Source organism: Ostrinia nubilalis, chromosome 5 (genome assembly GCF_963855985.1).
Source record: "Ostrinia nubilalis chromosome 5, ilOstNubi1.1, whole genome shotgun sequence".
Taxonomy (NCBI): domain Eukaryota; kingdom Metazoa; phylum Arthropoda; class Insecta; order Lepidoptera; family Crambidae; genus Ostrinia; species Ostrinia nubilalis.
The window spans coordinates 7,046,424-7,065,616 of NC_087092.1; the positions used below are offsets into that span (position 1 = coordinate 7,046,424).

The following is a 19,193-nucleotide window of genomic DNA, read 5'->3' on the forward strand; positions in this document are numbered from 1 at the left end:
GACACTAATTTTGGCTTTTTTTACTAAAATATGTTTGGTAGGTACCTAAACTATAGTGTTTATTTCAAATAAGTTTTTGTAATTTGGTATGTTTTGTCACGGAATAAAATCTTAAGCATTTCGTGAAAGTAAAAAAGATTAGGGGAATAAGAAAAAGCAAATAATAAATACTATAGTGGTAAACCCACACCAAAATAAAACTTAGACGTTTTAGCTCAAAACTTTCCTATTATCCTAACTGTTAAAAAGTTGAGATTTTTTATAGGTACTGTAATAAATAGTAGTGTCTAATTATGTTACAGTATAAAAAATGTCACCTCAAAGATAAAAAGAATGAACATGGAAATACAAAGTCGCATAGAGGTTATCACAGAATATTAAAAAGCAATTTCGTTGTCAACATCTGATATCGATTTTCCAACCGTCTCGAACTAACGCCAGCTTGGAAACAAGGTGTTAAACATAATGAAATATAAGCCCGCCACAAAAAACATTATAAACACGACCAAATAATTCGTAATGGAACATAAAAACACCATAAAGGTATTAAAGGTGGGTGAAAAAACGTTGGCGCCCTTCCGCACCCTTCGCGGCTAAACAGAGAGACGCGCTAACGCTTTAAGAATAGCTTAAGCGGCTAATAGTTTTATGACACGCATAACACGGATGAAATGTGTTTCTCCGATGTCACTGGATATTGTTTCTTGCTGTCCCGACTTAAGGTGGTGACTGGTGTTGTGGCAACGGAAATGACAGTGGAGGCATTATAGCGACATTAGGGGTGGCATCGTAAAATAGTGAAACGTAGCAAGGCCGGGGGCGAGTGGGCGTGGTGAATAACGAAATAAAAATCTGAAAATCCCGCCGAACTCCGCTTAACGCAATAAACATTTTAATTTGGCCGCGAAACACACGCTTGGACGTGGAATTACTTGCGCGGGGGCGGGCGCTGGAGGAATCAAATTATGAACGAATTTCATGAGAGACAGCTTTTCATTGGATGATAGATAGGCGTTGCAGGGGGAATGAAAGCGCGATGGGATGAATGTTTCAATTTTCCGTGTTTTTAAGAGCTCTACATTTAAAATTTTAGATGAGAAACGGTATTTTTGGTATACAATGAAGTAACTTCTCGTATGTAGGTAGTAGCAATTAAAGTTGAAAAGTCCTAAAATATTACGAGTCGTTTCTTGTAAAGTGTCAAACCAGTGCGAAGAAATAGATTTTTTTAACACGTTTAGACTATGTTTATTTCAAATGGACTTTGTCAGACAATCTATTACATAAAAGATAACAGAAACTCATAGCATTTTCGGAAGATAAATAACTGAGCGTTTCAATTAATCTGGATATAAAGCTTCACTAGGTACCTACATCCGAGAGGAGTTACGTAGGTAGTTTGATAACGACGCCGGGCGCGACCGCCGGAAATGAACGGAAGTGACCGACGCCGGCCCGGATCACCGGAGAAGAACGGTCCATCCGATCCGTAGACGGGTCTTATTGATCCCAATCGCTTTCGAGGGTTACGGCCGTTGATTTGATGTAACCGTTTATAGAGAGGTAGGGTTAAACTTATAGTTGCAAAGCGACTTATAGGTAACAAAGATTTTTAAAGATTATAGAAGTCAGGCCTTTTGTTGGGGAGGCCTTTGTCTAGCAGTCGTCGTCATATGACTGAAACAAATTGAAGTCATTTTGATGCTGACTGGAGACACTATTTTTTTGTTTCATTTGATAGATTCAAAGTCGGAAGTAGGTACTTAGTTCTACAACACTACACAGATAGAGTTATATAGGTCCAATATTTTATCAAATTACCCTACTTTTAGTTAATAGGATTAACAGCGATAATTACACTTTAATAGTTGATGACTATTAGGAAAATGGAAAGCCAAGTGTGTAAATATTAATACTTTATTTGCTCTACATATTTCATAGTTTCCTTCCTAAACTGTCGCTTCGAATTGTATGTTTAATCATACTTTGTAATATTTCAGCAGCTTTTACCATTGTACCTATTCTAAACTTTTTCAGTAGGTAACTATAACACCACGTGTCAAAGTACCTACCTACTGCAAAGCTACGGCCCTGAAACTCTACGCCTAAGCTTCGAACTTCACGATCGCCGCCAACTTTCTTGACGAAACTTTCTAATTGATGTGAGTTAGTTAGTGAAATGACAACCTATCATCGTTACAGCACCAGTTGCGAGGTAAACAATGGTTATAGAATTACGTAATATGTATTATGGTGAGGTGTAAATTATACCTTTTGCAGAACATGTTATGGATATCTCAATAACGTGGCTAATAAATACCTATTGTTAGTTGGACGATGGATTAGTTTGACGCAAGTTTCCGTGTCTGAGTGAGCCATTGTAACAATGCTTAAAACATGGTAATTCATGCAACATGGATATAAGAGTACGTTACGTTTGTAGTTTTTTATACACTGATTCAAAGGCTAACGTACACGTTGCATGAGTCATTGTCACGGGAGGACCGAAGGTGCGTAGAGTCCGTGGTAGAGTTATCTAGCCAGTCGATCTTCTTTTATTTTTTCATATTTTATTTATTGGTCTGCCAACAATTTATTTACCATAATTACTATTGATATTACTACAATTTTTAAGATACACTGGTTGCATAACATTTTTAACAGCGAACCTAGAAGGCTAGAAAACTCCGAGGGAATCAAACTCCTATACCGCTGAGGTGAGAGAGCCCTACTCTAGATCACTGGACTTCATAGGCAAGCCAAATAATATTATGTAGGTACCTAACCATTACACAGTTTTAACTAAGAGAGTAAGCACAAGTCAAACGTTAAATGTACGAGTAAATATTTCAAATATTATTCGAGATGAAATAAATGCTTTTAACTTTGCAAGAAAGCAAAATCACAATGGATAAAGTGACACTACTGTAACTATGAACGAATCCGACTAGGTACCTAACGATAGGTAGTTGATACGGATATACTTATACCAAGTAGGTAGGTATACAAATAGCTGGATAAGGGCAGTCCCAGAGGGTTTGGGGAGCTTACGTAACTTTCACCTTTCCCTCCCAATGGAGAGGGCCACTCTCTATAACTATTCGTACCCTCTTGTATTTGTACTATAGATACGCAGGTATGTGGATTTCAAGTTACACGTAGAAAGATTTATGTTGAATATATTTAAATACATTTAAATGGCATTAAAATTTTATGCGAATTTAAAGACAACTATTAAACTAAAGATTTTAATTACTAGACACCGGATAGTGCACTAAAGTATGTACCAACGTTTGCATAAGAAGGCCTTATTCAGCTTTATTTTCTGAAATCGAGTGATCATATATTTTTATACTTTTTGGTTCAAAAAGTATTTTAAGCTGCCAAAAGTTCTCTTGTACCGATTTTTCCAAAGATAAATCCGGTTGAACTGTTTTTTTCAGTTGGCTCTACCATTCCAGAAAGGCATCTTCTTTCTTTTTCTTAAAATTTGGCAATGCTTCTTTTTACCAGCCATTATTCAACTTCACTAGGTATACTAGCTCCAAAGTGGCATTCTTTCGCGTAGCTCTACAAATGCTGTTTGAATTTTGTAAGAATGGTGCGCAATGGAAAATGTATTGATTTATTACGAGGATTGTTCCTTTGATCACTGGTGAAAGTGTGAAATATACCTGTGCGGTGGAAAGGTTACTTCTAAATAATTACCAGCGTTGGGTAAGCGCAGCTTCTAATGCAGGACGTATTTAACTATGATCGTAAAAGTAATATAGGTAGAAGTACTATTGAAACTTCCTGCACTCATTAATTAATAGCAACACTAATTGAACTTAATAGCTTTTCTATGACACAATTTTCATTCAGATACAGTCAATCTGAGTAACTTTGGCCATCATAAGCTCTAAATATAATTGCAAAAGGTAGTTTTTTCACTTTCATTTTATTTATTTCAAATAAGCGTCGTATCTTTGACCGTTCTTCACAAAGCTTGTTTGAAATATAAAAAAATCAAAGCGAAAATGTAATAAATTCGCAATTGTATTTGAGCCAAATACTATACTGATAAGCAAAGTACCCAGATTGACTGTACTTAATGAGGAGAAGAAGGATTAAAGTCCAAAATGAAAAGTTGTATAGTATACATTTGAATATAATAGCTATCAAAATATTTCGTACAATATCAACATAAGCTCGTGGGCCACACGCGCTCCGCTATGCGCTGCCCGCGGCGCCGCTCGCTTCAATGCTCATTGTGCCTTTATTCACCATCGCCTTTCAATTGCCCGGACGAGCCAATCGGCGATTGTATTAAAAACAAATACATTTCCACACAATCGTGGTTAGATCAGATAGTACGTGAGCCTGATACAATTAGGGCTCGTCTACACTCAATAGGCAATAGGCGCAGCAATAGAACAGAAGCAGTTTTGTTGGGGAATTTTTAGAGATTAATATTTTGACCTTTCAGTAAATAATTAAGAAACTTAGTAGGAACTTAATTTATTAATTTTATAGACAAAGACTTACAGAACAACAAATAAATCAATCAAGGTATAATCGGAAGTTACCATGAAAATAGTTTTTTTCCTTATAGGTAAAGATATTCCAATTTTTAAGTCAACAACGTTTAACGGGTCTTTTTGTTCATTAAACGTTTGTTCAGTAATAAAGCTAAGTATTTTATTAAAACTTTATTAAAAGAAAGTCGGTTTAACAGCCTTAAAATTTTGATTTGACTAAAAAAATATGTTTATAAAATTATGCGTGAATTTCTTACACTTAATTATTTTTATCTCGACCAGAATGAAATGTTTTGTGTGCAGTTCTTACAATATTATTAATTAATATGATAATTTATATTAATAAGCATTATCGAGTTATTAATATGATAACAGGTAACTCAGTAGTTTGTAGTGAGAAATCCTTCCATCCACTTGACGATAAAATAATCATTTATTTAATAGGTTCGCAATGAAGTCTAAATAATTAATATTAATTACTGGCCGGTGCAAAGGTCGTACATTTTACTTGTAAAATTAATTCCACGAGTTGTAAAGCCTTACGACAGCAGACAGCTTGACACTTCAGATGGCTACAAATAAGTTAATTACATTTTAATTATGGGTAATTGTCATCGCTATTATGTGCGGCGTTAAAACAATTTTAGTAAAGTATGCAACAAATAATAGTGTTTGAGTGAAGCAAGTCTGCGGTCTGACGCTTGTGAAGCAGATTTCTTTATTTCAACTAGTAAGGCTGGGACTACAGGGAGCGTTGTAGCGTTAACGTCTCTACATATAAAAATATACTGTTGTATGTTATAATGTAAATATTTGATGCGTCTTTAACCTTTTATTTTACATTTCAGTTCTCTAAGAAACCTCGAAGTCAGTCTGAATGTTTCAGAATTGTTTTAGTAAAATATTTTTGAGTTGATTTTCTTCACATAATTTTATGAAATAAAATATTTAGTTAGGTACTTCATAGGTATTTTGAAAATTCTTTGGTAATCATAAAATAAGTATTTTTGACTTTTGCTTAGTTAATATTAGACAGCTCTTTTGCCATTATTTGTTGTTATTTCAGCTGACTTATTTTTTTGCATGTCAAGGTTACCGTGGCAATAAACCGCATAAATTGTAAATGCTTATTAAATATTTAACAACACATAAGAAAAATCTTCATTATTACCTAGACTTCATCATTACCTAGAAAAGAATAGTAAAACATTTGCACTTATTTAAAGACTTTTAGGCTGCTAGTGCTGCTACCTACTGTATAGTCCTACCTAATGTACAGATAGTCTGTACTGGTAGAGATTTTACAAGTTTTTTGGGCTAGAAGGAAAATTACTTGTTTTGGCCATTTCAATTGTTTGCCAATGTGTGACATAGTCAGTAAAATGCCTTGAAATGCAATATTTCTAAAAAACTACTACGATTAAAAAGGTTTTCTTAGTCGTGGTGGTCACGTGGAGTTGCGCACGCGCTCCGAGCCGCGTGTCGAATGCATTACACCGCCTCTCAGCGCTCGCACAATGCCCATTTGCCCATTTCACAGTGTCCATCGAATCGACGACGAATCGAATAAATTACTGATTTTGTCATTCCATATTCGTTCCGATATAATTTCCTGTATTCGTGCTGGAAAATCGCGGGCATTGTTCGAAGTACAGGCCTCGATACGCTGAGAATTTTCTTGGTAAATTAGTGCTTGCACAATTGTTTTATGCCTTATCGGTACTTAATATCGTTGTGGTGATTTGCTGGTTTAGTTTTTGATTTTTAATATTTGGTGGAAAATTGCTACGGTTTTTTAGGTTGCACTTTGTGTAATTAATTTTCTAAGAACAGACAATGATATTGACATTTCTACCAGTTAGAAAAAGAACAGTAAATTGCTATCTAATGAAAGATGATGAAAATATAAAACAAGAAATAAAAGTACACTAAATAGAGCAATAAACATACAAAAAATAATTATTAATCATATACATATTACAAATCTAGTTTAATGAACTCTACATAATATACAAAAATATAATAAACGTAACGTTAGTATTAAATAATTATTACCAAGGTTACAAATATATAAATATACATAATAACAAAAGCAGTACTTACTAATATCTTCATGTCCTTGTGATCCGCGGACACGGGGTCGATACTAACCTAAAACAAAGAAAATATAATTAAGAAGTACTTCAGTGAATCTTAAACTTCAATTATAACAAACTACGATAAAATGTAACTAAATTAAGTCAGCCATTTTTGGAACAATTCCTAAAGTTAGCTACGTAGCTAAAGATTTCCCAAAAAACAGAACCTTCATGATGACGTCACAAAACGAGTTCACATGAGCCAGAACAACCCATCTATCCCTTGACTATGACTTTCGGCGTCCACAAGGACGAAGCGAAATTAACGCCGGCCTTGGTAACTCTCCCACCGCTCGAAAAAACAAAAACTAATTAGAAAGTCCCTAAAAAGTTAATATCATATCGGGTCTGTACACACGAGCGAATTTAATTTGGAACGTTTTTAATTACAGCCGAGATCCAAGCCGGTCGGTTTCGGCGCCGCGCGGCTGCCAGCCCTGTTATTATGGGCCCCGTAATTGCGGGACCCACAGAGTGCACCTCGCCCCCTGCCCCCGCTAGTATCCTATGGCAGTGCCACCAAAATTAGAACATGACTTTTGAGGTTTTTATGAATGATCTATTGGGTTAAAAGGTTTTTTTGTTGAATCAAATGCGTCTGAGATAAATTCGATGATAGACTGGTGATCTTGCAAACAAATAAGGAAACATCTTCACCACTTTGCCAAGTACATACTTCCTTTATCCAATTGCCCATATTTGGTTGCAATTTTCAGTCATTTAGCAGTTATAAAGAGAGTTGAATATATGTATATTTCAGTAGATTTACATGTTGTTTTATTTCTCTTGCTGCTGGCTGAATGGTCAAAACGTAGCCAAGTCCACCACGGAAGAAAATCTGTGATACATACATCGTAATCAATACTATGGTAACATTAGCTAATGATAAGATGTTTTAGGATGTCTCTATAATGCAAAAATTACCTTTTTCTTTTTCTATAAATCTATGAAGATAGTCCTGTCAAAAGTGAGAGAGTGAGTTGTAAACCAATTGCAAATCACAAATCGAACGTCACCAAAATGAGCAACCTACACGTGTTTGTTATTCATTCCACTGGAATTACGTACACATATGCAACATCTATGACAGTACAATAATGTTAATAGCAAGTCTAATGTACCATAATTGCCCTTTCGTAATGCACTCGAGCTTTCTAACAGAGGCCAAAAGGATTGCGTTTAATTATGATGACTGGCTTATTGGGAACCGAAAATATGTTTCAAGACTGCATTATCATAATTATATGTTCCGTCTGTGGTTAAATAACATCACTACTGGGGCAGATGCACTGTAATATCAACACCTTTATATCAAATCAAACATCTAATAACTATTTTAGGAAGAAATTAGATAGTTTTCATGATCTTCACATCACGTCGCTTGCCACTCTGACGTAACTGACATTTTGCAAAATTTTCAGGCGATTAGACAGATCGATTCGTCTTGAAAAATTGATTCTTAATCAATTTTTCATGGTATAGATAACTCAGTTTCGAAAAAAATGACATATACGTCAGTTAGAGAGGCAAGCGACGATCAGTGAATATAATAAAATATCAATTTTATTGTTGTTTAATGCTGTGTTTTAAAATAATTTTGATGTAACTTCACAACCATGAAAAATACTTACTTATAGCAAGACGTGGATTTTAGAGTGATTTTTTTATCACCAACGGAGAAACTCTTGTTTGTAAAAATTCAAATTCAAATTGTTTATTGCATGTCACATTACTAATAGTGGTGTTATAATAGGGATTCATGTACACCACATGTGACGCCCTGCAAATGCACAGTAAAACATCAGGTAGAGGTTTAAAAATAATAATGTAAACACAAAGGCAGACATACATTAAGCCTACTACATATTATACTGCAGAATACCATGTTATATTCACATAATAATATGTATGAATTCCAACAAGTAATTAAAATGAATCGCACTATATCGTGTCAAATGGGAGACACAAATCGGCAAAGCTCCTAATTATTTAATAATCATATGTAGAGTCATCGGCACGTCAATCTAAATACTATGGCCTCTTCTGTTATGGTAATAGGTACTATTTTTGAACAAAAATGCATAGCCTAATGTGCTGTCAACTACACATGCCGCCTTGCAACAATGTCGGCACTCCGAGCGGAAACGTATCATGTACAGTCTGTACAGATGGCATAAAGATAAACGAAATACGACTGTTGCTGTCATTATTTAAGTGATTACGGCATATTACTGTCTCATCTTTAGATTTGTACAATGCGATTTGGTTATACAACGAAAGGCTGAGTCAACCACAGCGTTGGCTGCGCCGAGCCACATAATCAGTTATTACACAAAATTGGGTCACAAGTTTCAGGTTTTGACTGCATTGCAATCAAAAGCGGTTTTTATTGATTGTGATAAAGGTTTTTCGCAAAAGATGAAGTAAAATTCGATTAAACTTTTTTATTTTAGTGAAGATTATACCAAATTAAAAATTGTTGCCAAAGTTTTCAGGAAAAATGTTTCGTAATCATATAATGTAACGTCTAGTTTTATGCATTCAGTAACGGATTTTAGACTGTATAATCTAAAATTAATAAAACTTCATCGACTTTTACAGCATACCTATTATGTGTATTTTGCACATAATTTATTATTTTAAGAAAGTAGAGTTTGACAGTTATTGATATGAACGATGTAAGAGAAAGTCGGTGAAATTCAGTTTTATAAACTTGCTTCCTACATGTAAGTAAATAAAAATGAAATTATTGAATTTATAATACTTACATCCGTTTTAATTAACACTAAATCATATTAGTAAAATGTTAATTTAATGGCAGAATTATCTTCATCAATGTAAATAATTAGAAAAATTATTCACCAAAAGCTATAAACTATAAAAATCTCATAAAACGATAACGCGATACAGTTCCATAACCATTGCAGTCGTAGAAAGAACCGTTCTCAAAAGAAGAAACGCCGCGTCACACGGTCCATTGTGAGCCGGCGGGAGGTGTTTGTTCGCCGTAATCGCACAACTAATCACACCAATTAAATATTTTAGTTCTCATTCAGCATTTTTTTCTTATTCGACCTTTGTTAGCATACACCTCGACGCCTTTGTTGGCTCATTTTCGAGACCGCCTTTTGTTTGACGCGCGTTCGACGCAACGCGATATGTCCTATTACGTTTTTTCGGAAGTTGCCAGAAATGTATAACGTTTTTTTACACATTATTAGCATTATTTATTATTGTTTATGCTATTTACCTTCTGGGAAAGCAAGCGTACAATTATTATTGAGGTTTTTATGGTATGAGAACATAAAATTACTTATTGAAATAAAGGGAAAATTAATTAAAGATGTAGTGAAAATAATAGACATCCTGCAATTCAATTTGATTTTAAAATGAAAATGAGCAAGACAGAGCTATTGCCATTTCGCTTGTAATATGGATTTCAGAATTTAATATTAAATGTCGGTATAAAAACCAGTGGATTTTGTACCTATGTATTATTATAAATAGATTTATTTATGTTCAGACCGTTGTAATAATAATAATTTAGATGCCTACGGAAGTCAACTTCCTACCTACTACGAGGACTATTATTTTCTTATTGGATATACGAGTATATCCCAAGATTCACTTCAATTTAAATTTATTTACTACACCTTGTAAGCAGTTTTTCGTCGTTGAGTGTTAATTTATGATAGTTCTAATAGTAATAACGAAACGTATTTCCTGTATTTCATATTTACAAATTGGGCTGTGCACAGAATTATTTCGAAGTCGTTATACCAATTTAGGTGCCATAAATCAAAAACAACAAAAATTTCATACAAAATTAAAGCTCTTCTTTACTTTTATTGCCTTCCAAAATTTCGTAAAATCTTTTTCGGTGCATGTTTACGTTTCAAAATGAGAACGGCAATAAAATATAGCACTAAAAACGCACGAAAAGTAATTGAAATATGCCCAAAAATTCGTTTCATTACTTAAATGTAATAAAAAAATCATAAGTGTTTCATTATAAATTATTGTGTTGACGGCAAATAATAAAATTGTTAGTGTTTTTTTTGTTTCTCGTTTGTTTCAAAAAAGTTATTCATCTTACAAAAATAATGCACAACGAATTAAAATGTGGATGTAAATATTTTGCCAAATCAAATTAGCAAGTCTCTATCTAGAGTTCAATATCGTGAAAATTGTGAAAAATGTTTATTATATTTTAAAATCAAAATAAAAGTTACAAAATACCTCGTTGAAGTAGGAATTGTTATTAGCATTGTGCGGCGCGGGGTGCGAGCCCCCGTGCTGTTGGTAATACGCGCAGTTCATGTCAGCCCATGCATCCACAACACTGCAATGTCACAAACAAATCACTCGCGAGAAAAATCCAAGAAAATACCCCGGAGCAATTATCTCGTAACGAATCGATGCGGCGAACGAATCTCGGCTACTAATTGTAGGGTTTGAGGCTCGGCGAGCGCGCACCGAGTGCCTTCCCTCTCGCACGCGCGTCTCGCTCGCTCACCGTGTGGCGGCGCCACCGTCGTATTTGTTTACGCGGGGCGGCGCATGGCGCTGGGCGGACTAAGGGCGGGAACTTACGCCGCACGCAAAACTAATATAAAACCGATAACGCACTTTTTACAACCACAATCAAAGCTTTGAACTTTGATAACGAAGATGCTTGTAATTAGTATTAATGTGCAATTATTTGGTTTATTGAATTTTATGCGTTGCTCACACATTTTTTCTTTACGTTTTTAGTCCGTGCTTAACAAGCTGTGAATAAGAAACATCACATTAGTATTAGTATGTAATCTGATAAAAAGATCATTCAAGATGTTGAGCGTAAACTCTACAAGTAATATCTGTGGCAAAAAATAGAGTGCACTTTTTACGCGAATCTTTCTAATAACATATCGATCGATGAACGTTGTTTTTAAATTAGGTGCGCACTCAGTATATCATCTAAATTGGACCTATCAAAGAGGAACAAATGAGAATCAAAAGATGTTCAGATGTTCTTCCTAATTCAAAACATTGAATCTTTGTTACAAATACAATTTTTTTGTGGCACGAAAGTTATAAATGTTTCCGGTGCGTAATAAAGAACATCACGTCGTTACCCGGCTCTATTATAAAAATTGGTCCATTTTTTCGGTCCAATCTGTGCGAGGGCGGATACGGATCATGTGACAGGATACACTCTGATATCATGCGAAATTTGATCACGTGATACTGTAACAGATGGTAGTTTAGTTCCTTTCGATAAATGATATTTAGTTATTGTGCGTTTATGCAGAAGTACAAAGCAATAGGCAAATATTATAAAAAGTTTGAGTGACTCCTACCACGGAATATCGGAAAATTTTATACAGATAAATTAGTGTGAGTTGGAACTTAACCTCAATGCTTCGAATTTATTTTGAAATATACATAATTTGGTAATATTTATAATCTTAAGGACGAGAAATCAAAAAGACTGTTTGACGCAAGTAAATGAAAATCATTAATGTCTAAAAGTACCTACAGTCAGTATGGTAAGTAATTAATTCCAGTCACCTTTACAAATGACTATTATTTTTCATTTTCTTACTATTTCCTACGATACCGGTTTATTCTTGGTTTTTGTTGGTTTACTATTAACATATACTAAGGTCAACAAGGAGTTGTCCTATTATTCACATCCGTTTATTGTATGTTTATTAGACACAGGACGATTTTATGCTTGATAACATGCACACATGTTGTAGCGACAAAATATTTATACTTTGGAAAACTTTGAATTTAGTGGTTGAAGTTGTCTCTGTTACTAACTTATATTGGGTGTCAGAATTGCCTAAAATGATATAAACCCTTGGCTAAAATGATTATATTATTAATACAACTTTAATAAAAATAAAATAAAATCATAAGTAAATGTGTGAACCCTAAAGAAAATAACATAGAGACCTCCAAAAGCTTAATGAATGGCAAAGTTGAAAGGTCCAATGGCATTATATTTCGGCACACATTTAGCCAGCGGCGTTATTTAACAACTGCACGACAAAGCGTGTAGATGTCGCCTGCGATAGGCGTGCGTTTTGTATTGAATATAGAATAACACGCGCAAATGATAGTGATTAGTGCCGAGTACAGTGGGCGCGGCGCGTGCGCGTGGCGCGTAATCATTGTAATCTCGCGCGCCTGCGCGTTCCCTGCTTACTGCTTTCCTATTGTTGCTGTTAACATGGCCGCACTTTGTCTTACATTCATTTAGCCCCCATCATTTCCTTCGATTTAGGTCAGTTGTACGCGTAAGATCTAGACTGAAACGCTATGACGGCGAAGTAAGCCAGCGTGAAACTTCACAATCAATTTGTAGACCACCGAAAGACAACTTTTGAGTTCCAAACAAAACATACGCATTTGAATACACTCTTTTAAAGGTACGTTTTAAAGAGTGTGATAAATATTAGGTAGAGAATCTATGTCATATAATTATCATGAACCTATCAAAATAATATTAGACGAACCTTCTCTACTCGAATCCCCATCTCACAATACCGCACAACTGTACACTATATTCACTTAAAACTAAACGATCCATGTTCCATCTCATTAACATGTAGTACTCGCGTATCAAAGGTTATTTTTTCCAATCATTAGTTTTTGATTGTGTGCGCTCGCGCATCTGGCCCGGTCCGCCCTCGCACCGCCCAGTGCCGCCCTAGCTCGCCCAACACGCGCCGTATCGAATGGCCGTTGCAAAACGAATGAAACATTTCTTTGTACCACCGGATTCATTGTAATCGAAGTTATGAGTGAGGCACAATCGAATAAAAACGTTTTCTCTTTTGTCTCTGTCGATGTGTTTTATGGGCGTAATTATTTATTGTGCACATTGTAACTCATTTTTGTTTTCTATTTGGGAATTAATTTAATTGAAAGCTTAAAATTTGCAGTGCATTTTAAAAAAATATTGTTGTGTTACTTACTTTTAACCAAATTCGGATTTCAAAGTAAAGTTACGTCATATTTTATTTTATTGAGTTTTGAACCGCATCATATTTTTATAATACGTTTATTTTTAGAACGTTTTGAAACTCATGAAATTCATTTTTTCTTGTAAGTAGACTTTTAAAAACGCATTTACATCCCAGTATTGCTTTAACTCTACCACTGCTTCAGGACAATAAAAGGGCCAGTGGTGAGAAGAAATAGCGCAAGAAACAGTTTTATTCAGGACTTTACCTACCAAGTAACAATTTCCATTTGTGACAGCTACAAGTCGTCCCCTAATTTGAATCCGTTATGCGCACATTGCATACTCGTAGTGACAAATAGGTCCCCACGCTGTCGAGCTAGCATGTTCTGAGCAGAAGGGGTGCACGGATCCGGTTGCAATCTTACACCAACTTCCGCTGGTACCGTTGTTAGGACTATACTATTGTGCAACAAATGCAGCACAAAAGACTTCAGATATTAAACTTTTGTGTAGAGAAATTAATGCCATTTTAAACTTTTATCAAATACTCGTTCAATGCCAGTAGTATTAACAATAAATAGTATTTTAAAATCAATCAAATTTAGTATTTTGGTTTGGTTATCAATTAAGCCAGAAGTTATGGTTTTACAACTAAAATGTAGCGCTTTATTTGCTTTGATTTTGTGATATTAATATAATCTTTTACTGTTAACGTTGATAGATATTACCTACATTTCGAACTTAGCTCACAAAGCATTTACTACACAAAAGCTCTCTAAGCGATTATCTACCGATCCATTCATACTTCAAATGCAAAATTCGATTTCATCGGACCAGAGATAATCCTGCGATTACACCGACCCAAAATATTGTCCAAGTTTCATTCACAACATGTGTGACTCTATTCGCATGGCCATTGTCGACTACCCGCGCCATTCATGGCTTCAATGGCAGGACATTTGACGACCGTTTCCTATGCAAAATCTCTCGTAATCCCGGAATAAAGGCCTTCGAATGTTTCCGCTGACATTTCGCAGCGAGGGCCTGGGAAGCGCAAGTGTCGCTGTACAATAGACCACTGAGATGTTCACTTAATGCGGTATTTAGATGTCACTGTTTACAAGCATAATAGGATTAAATATGAGCAGCGAATTGTATTCTGAAGTGTTTTGTTATGAGCTCTTTAGATATGATTCAGACGAGATAAGAAATGGTTGTAAATGACAGCGATGAACTTTAAGCTTGCCCTTTGAAATCGGATTACCTAACAAAAATTGTGTAAAGAAATCGAATAACGTAATCCTTAGTGAGTTTCAGTGTACTAAACTGGATTGTATTGAAAATTAAAACTTATTATTTTCGCTGAAATATTACTTAGGTGCATAAACATCGTTCATTTTGTACCATAATGCGATTTAACTTGTATTTTTATTACATTTCCATATACCGTGCGCCCATCACCTCGCCGAGTGCGAAGCGCGAGCCGCCTCGCCTCATGACAGCCGCGACGTGCCAAACAACAAAATAAACCGTCCAACCCGGGTAATAATGGTGTTTCCACCCTGTAACAATAACTACATAATAGTCAAGAGCTTTTACGAGCTTTTGTGAGCATGTCGAAGCTTCTACTTGGCGTTTTTTCTGATGGATGCCGAACGCTGCGCGCACATGGTTTACGGCTACGGATATTTTATTGAATACTTACTCTGCTTAAAGATTAAGTATTGAGTTGGGAAGTGCCTTTAGAAGGCTTACTGTCAGCGAAGATTTGTTGGTTGAATAACATATCGTTTTTCTCTCGACCTTCCCGTGAATCACATTGCTCGTCTATAATAACTACGGAAATATATCCAGTTCCCAGTCTTATTTCTTAAACCGAGTTTCCAAGAATAAGCTCGTAGTTGAAGGCTCTCGGTTATTTGCTTAAAAAGGCTATAATGCTAGCCGTATCGGGAGATATATTAATTGTGCGCCATTAGTATGAAAGCTCTTGCAGTCTGGGTCTGCTTTCGTCATTCATGTTGCATTAAACGGTATGATAGGTTAGTCCTTGTAAGACTTTTCGCTTACCCATAACATTGCCAGCCAAAGACATTCGCCATATACGTACGCATCAGCCAAGCAATGAAGATTAGGTACCCAAGACTTTAAGATTAATTTTCCAATTATATGAAGCGATAACCACAACCATTAAGGCAATAATAACAGCTGTCCAGGGGAAATTAATTGAACATTTATGTCTATTCGATAAGCTTAACACGTGGACCGTGGGCACCATATTATGGTTCCAATCCAAGCAAAAAGGCGTTTAAAGTAATTTACGCACCTACTTACAGCAACTTTGTAAGTTCATTTCGTAATGCAGCTTTTGAAATAAGATGAAAATGAATGCAATCCCCAAACAGCTAGGTATTAAAATTGAAGATTCATTTGCAAGAAATACTTACATTTGACTACGGACATTTAAATAATAAGGCGGACACTGGGCGGAGTCTTGGTATCATACGACATAATATCGCACACCTAGATCTAAACTGAGACAACTCAAAAATTGCCAATTTTGACTTATACTTGTATTCAAATACTCGGTTATCATACGCATCTTTCCAACATAACAGGTTTAATAAAGCCTTAATCCATTTGCCGCTAGATGGCGATAACTTACTTTTGTTGAATCAACGCTTGTCAACCCCTTCCACCTAAACAAGCGTTTTGTCAGTTGACCTTCGCTAGTATCAGAGAGTGCACGTATTAAAATAAACGAAAACGCGGATATTTAGATTTGTTACAGTTAAGCAGAAAATATATAATGAGTTAATTTGAGTAGTAACAGTATTGATGAATTGTTCTGCAATAGTTAACCAAAACATTTTGACTTGTTCCAGTTCTGTTTGATAAAGCAACTTATATTTTGTTACTATTTTGAGTTGAGTTGGTTTTGATGAATCAACTTGTAAATTTCTAGTTGGCGTAGTTTTGTTGGAACAAATTTCATTTCAATGTTTTTCTAAACACAACGTGTAGTTTTGCATATTTCACCTAAAATCAGGTACAGTATGATAATCCCTGTTTCTAAATAGTGTTAGTTTTATTCAAACTATCTCCTGTTTTGTTTGAGAAGAGTGTTTTGAGTTAACTTACTATTGTTGGATAAGCAAAACTTACAGTGGATATTATTTTTATTTTCCAAAAAAAATTATGCTGGGTCGTTTTCTTGTAAATATTTTAAGAGAACAGTGTAAAGATAATTAAAAGGCAATGTACAGACGACGGCACTTCAAGTTAAACACTGTAGTAACTAATGTAGTTGTAATACAAGTGTATAGTCTGATATTCTGTTGCCTGCACAAGAGATAAAACCTTCTTTATAATGTAGAAATATAAAATAATGTAGAAAAAAGGTCTATAATAAGTAAATAAATTAATAAATAAACATATCGATCGGCTGATTCTAAGAAAAAGTGGCTGAAGAAACTCAAACACCTATCATGTTCACCATGTCATGAAATCTTCATTTATATCTCTTATGCTGATCCAGATCGTGTTCAAAATGAACTTTTTTCTCAAACAATTCCTAAATTGATCATTTAGGATATTGAAACATTCAATGAAAACCACTTTAATAGTGCAGGAGGAGGACTCAGTCACATCTTGAAATTTTGAAATACAGAGGACCAAAGAACGTGGAAGAGATGACATTTGAAAAGTTTTATGACACTAAAATCTTGCAAAAAATGTGGGCAACTAATTTGGTTTTAGAAGAAAATTGGAATCAAGTTAAATGGCACGATATACAAATTTTAAGAGTGGAAAAGGAGAACTCAAATCTCAAAATGTCCAAAAAAAGCTGATTCAAGTCTAAATGTACTTTATTATTTATACAAAGTCATTCTCCTAAAATGTAACAACTAAAAAAACTGCGATTAAAGGTAAAAAGGATATATTTTTTGACCCAGTTTATATACAGGGTCCTTTCACAGCCTATCAATAATCCAAAATAAAACTGAGTTTCATAACTTCCCTAACAAAAAATGTAGTAATACGTTTTTTTCGCCTCCTGAAAAATGCCCTTTTTTGAGTTGTCTCAGTTTAGATCTAGGTGTGCGATATAAGCAGAAAAAGGAAAAGCAAGAAATATGCGATGCTTATAAGGATTGTAAAATTAAGTTTATTTTGACGTAGCTAATACCTACGCAGTCCCATGGGCGTCGGGCCCGGCGCGAAGATGGCTAGTTGCTGAGATAAAATTAATAGGCGCTATTAAACCGCGAAACTCCACGGAAGACTTCATTAATTCTCCGCAACGGTTTACGCCTCCAAACCCGCGATAGCCAACGATAGATTTATTAATTATTAAAAGCTTTAGCGATTTTCATCTATCATATACCACCAGATAACATCGAGCGACGGTACATTTTCTCAACGTCGAAAACTAATTTATGATTATAAAGAGAGAAAAAGGATAATGACCGCATGAATTTGAGGTGAGTTTTAGGGGGAAGGTGAAAGGGGGGAGGGTGATGGTCGATAGCTGCAATAAATCAAGATATTATCTGCTTGCGAGCATTACGGCGCGCCGATACCAAAGGGTAAGACGCCGCACCGCGATATATGGGCTTCACGCACAAGCTTGCGTGTCGTGTGGACGGGTTAGATCGCCCTAGCTAGACAATCAATAAACCTAGCCAACGCTATTCACAACATAACCCTACTATAGTATTATTTCACCCTTTACATCATACATCAATGTGTAGGTAAGTTCGAATGACAAAAAATATTTTCATCCAGATATCAAACAGGTCTCCGGCGATATTATCTCCGCGTTCCGAATAACTCACATAAATTAAACACCCGCTATTCTAAGAGCAATAATCAATGATACTACAGCTCGATAATTACACGTTGAGTCGTATAATTTCGTAGCTATTCATTAAAATTCAACTAAATATGAAAACAACAAAGTTCTTCGGAAATCACAAATCATGCGCAACGCGGCGATGGCCCGTAATAAATCAGGGGCGCGCTTAGGCCTTCTTAGCTTTTCTAGATAGAGATTTATCCCGTAATAACACGTTGGTTTTCACTAAATCAACCGCCGAATTATCCGGTAGAGCAACGATGATTAATCGGCTACGCTGCCGATGTAATGGCGGGAGGCTGCGCGCGCGCAGATATGGGCACTAGCCTCGTCTAATCTGCCATTATCCGGCCACCGCTTACAGGTCCACTTTTATTGTCAATGCCCGGGATTCCGATCTTGGAGAGAACACGAAGACGGTTTTGCCTCGGACGTTACCTAATTACAGAGTGCCAAATACTTTATGGTTGTGAGTTGAGATCTTTTGGATTGCTTTTGCTTTTTAGTCTTCAAAGTACCTACCTATTGTTTAACAACAAACCTAATTACGTTTTACAATCAACATTTTTAAAAGAAAACATATCTTGGTGGAACAACATTAATTTTAGAGTAATAACAATTTAGAATTTTCTGCAATTACTGAAAAGGGTCATTGTGAATTAGATAGCGCGCACACGTTCTATGTATAATCGTATCAGTAACCGGGCAAAGCTCGCGAG

At 35.4% G+C, this 19,193-nt stretch overlaps 1 protein-coding gene across 3 annotated transcripts in view; it reads right to left on the reverse strand.

Moving 5' to 3' along the window:
• The window catches only part of LOC135071780 (transcription factor Sp9), an 87,573-nt gene that overhangs the window by 30,619 nt on the left and 37,761 nt on the right, over positions 1–19,193 (reverse strand). The window contains exons 1-2 of one of the 3 annotated variants that reach the window (XM_063965602.1): positions 10,898–11,085; positions 6,624–6,671 (exon numbers count right to left, since the gene is read on the reverse strand). In XM_063965602.1, coding sequence (XP_063821672.1) covers positions 6,624–6,671; positions 10,898–10,978 — 129 coding nt within the window. In that variant the 5' untranslated portion in view covers positions 10,979–11,085. Of the gene's footprint in view, positions 1–6,623; positions 6,672–10,897; positions 11,086–19,193 lie in introns of those variants that run through there. The other 2 variants (XM_063965603.1, XM_063965604.1) reach the window with 2 other exon arrangements.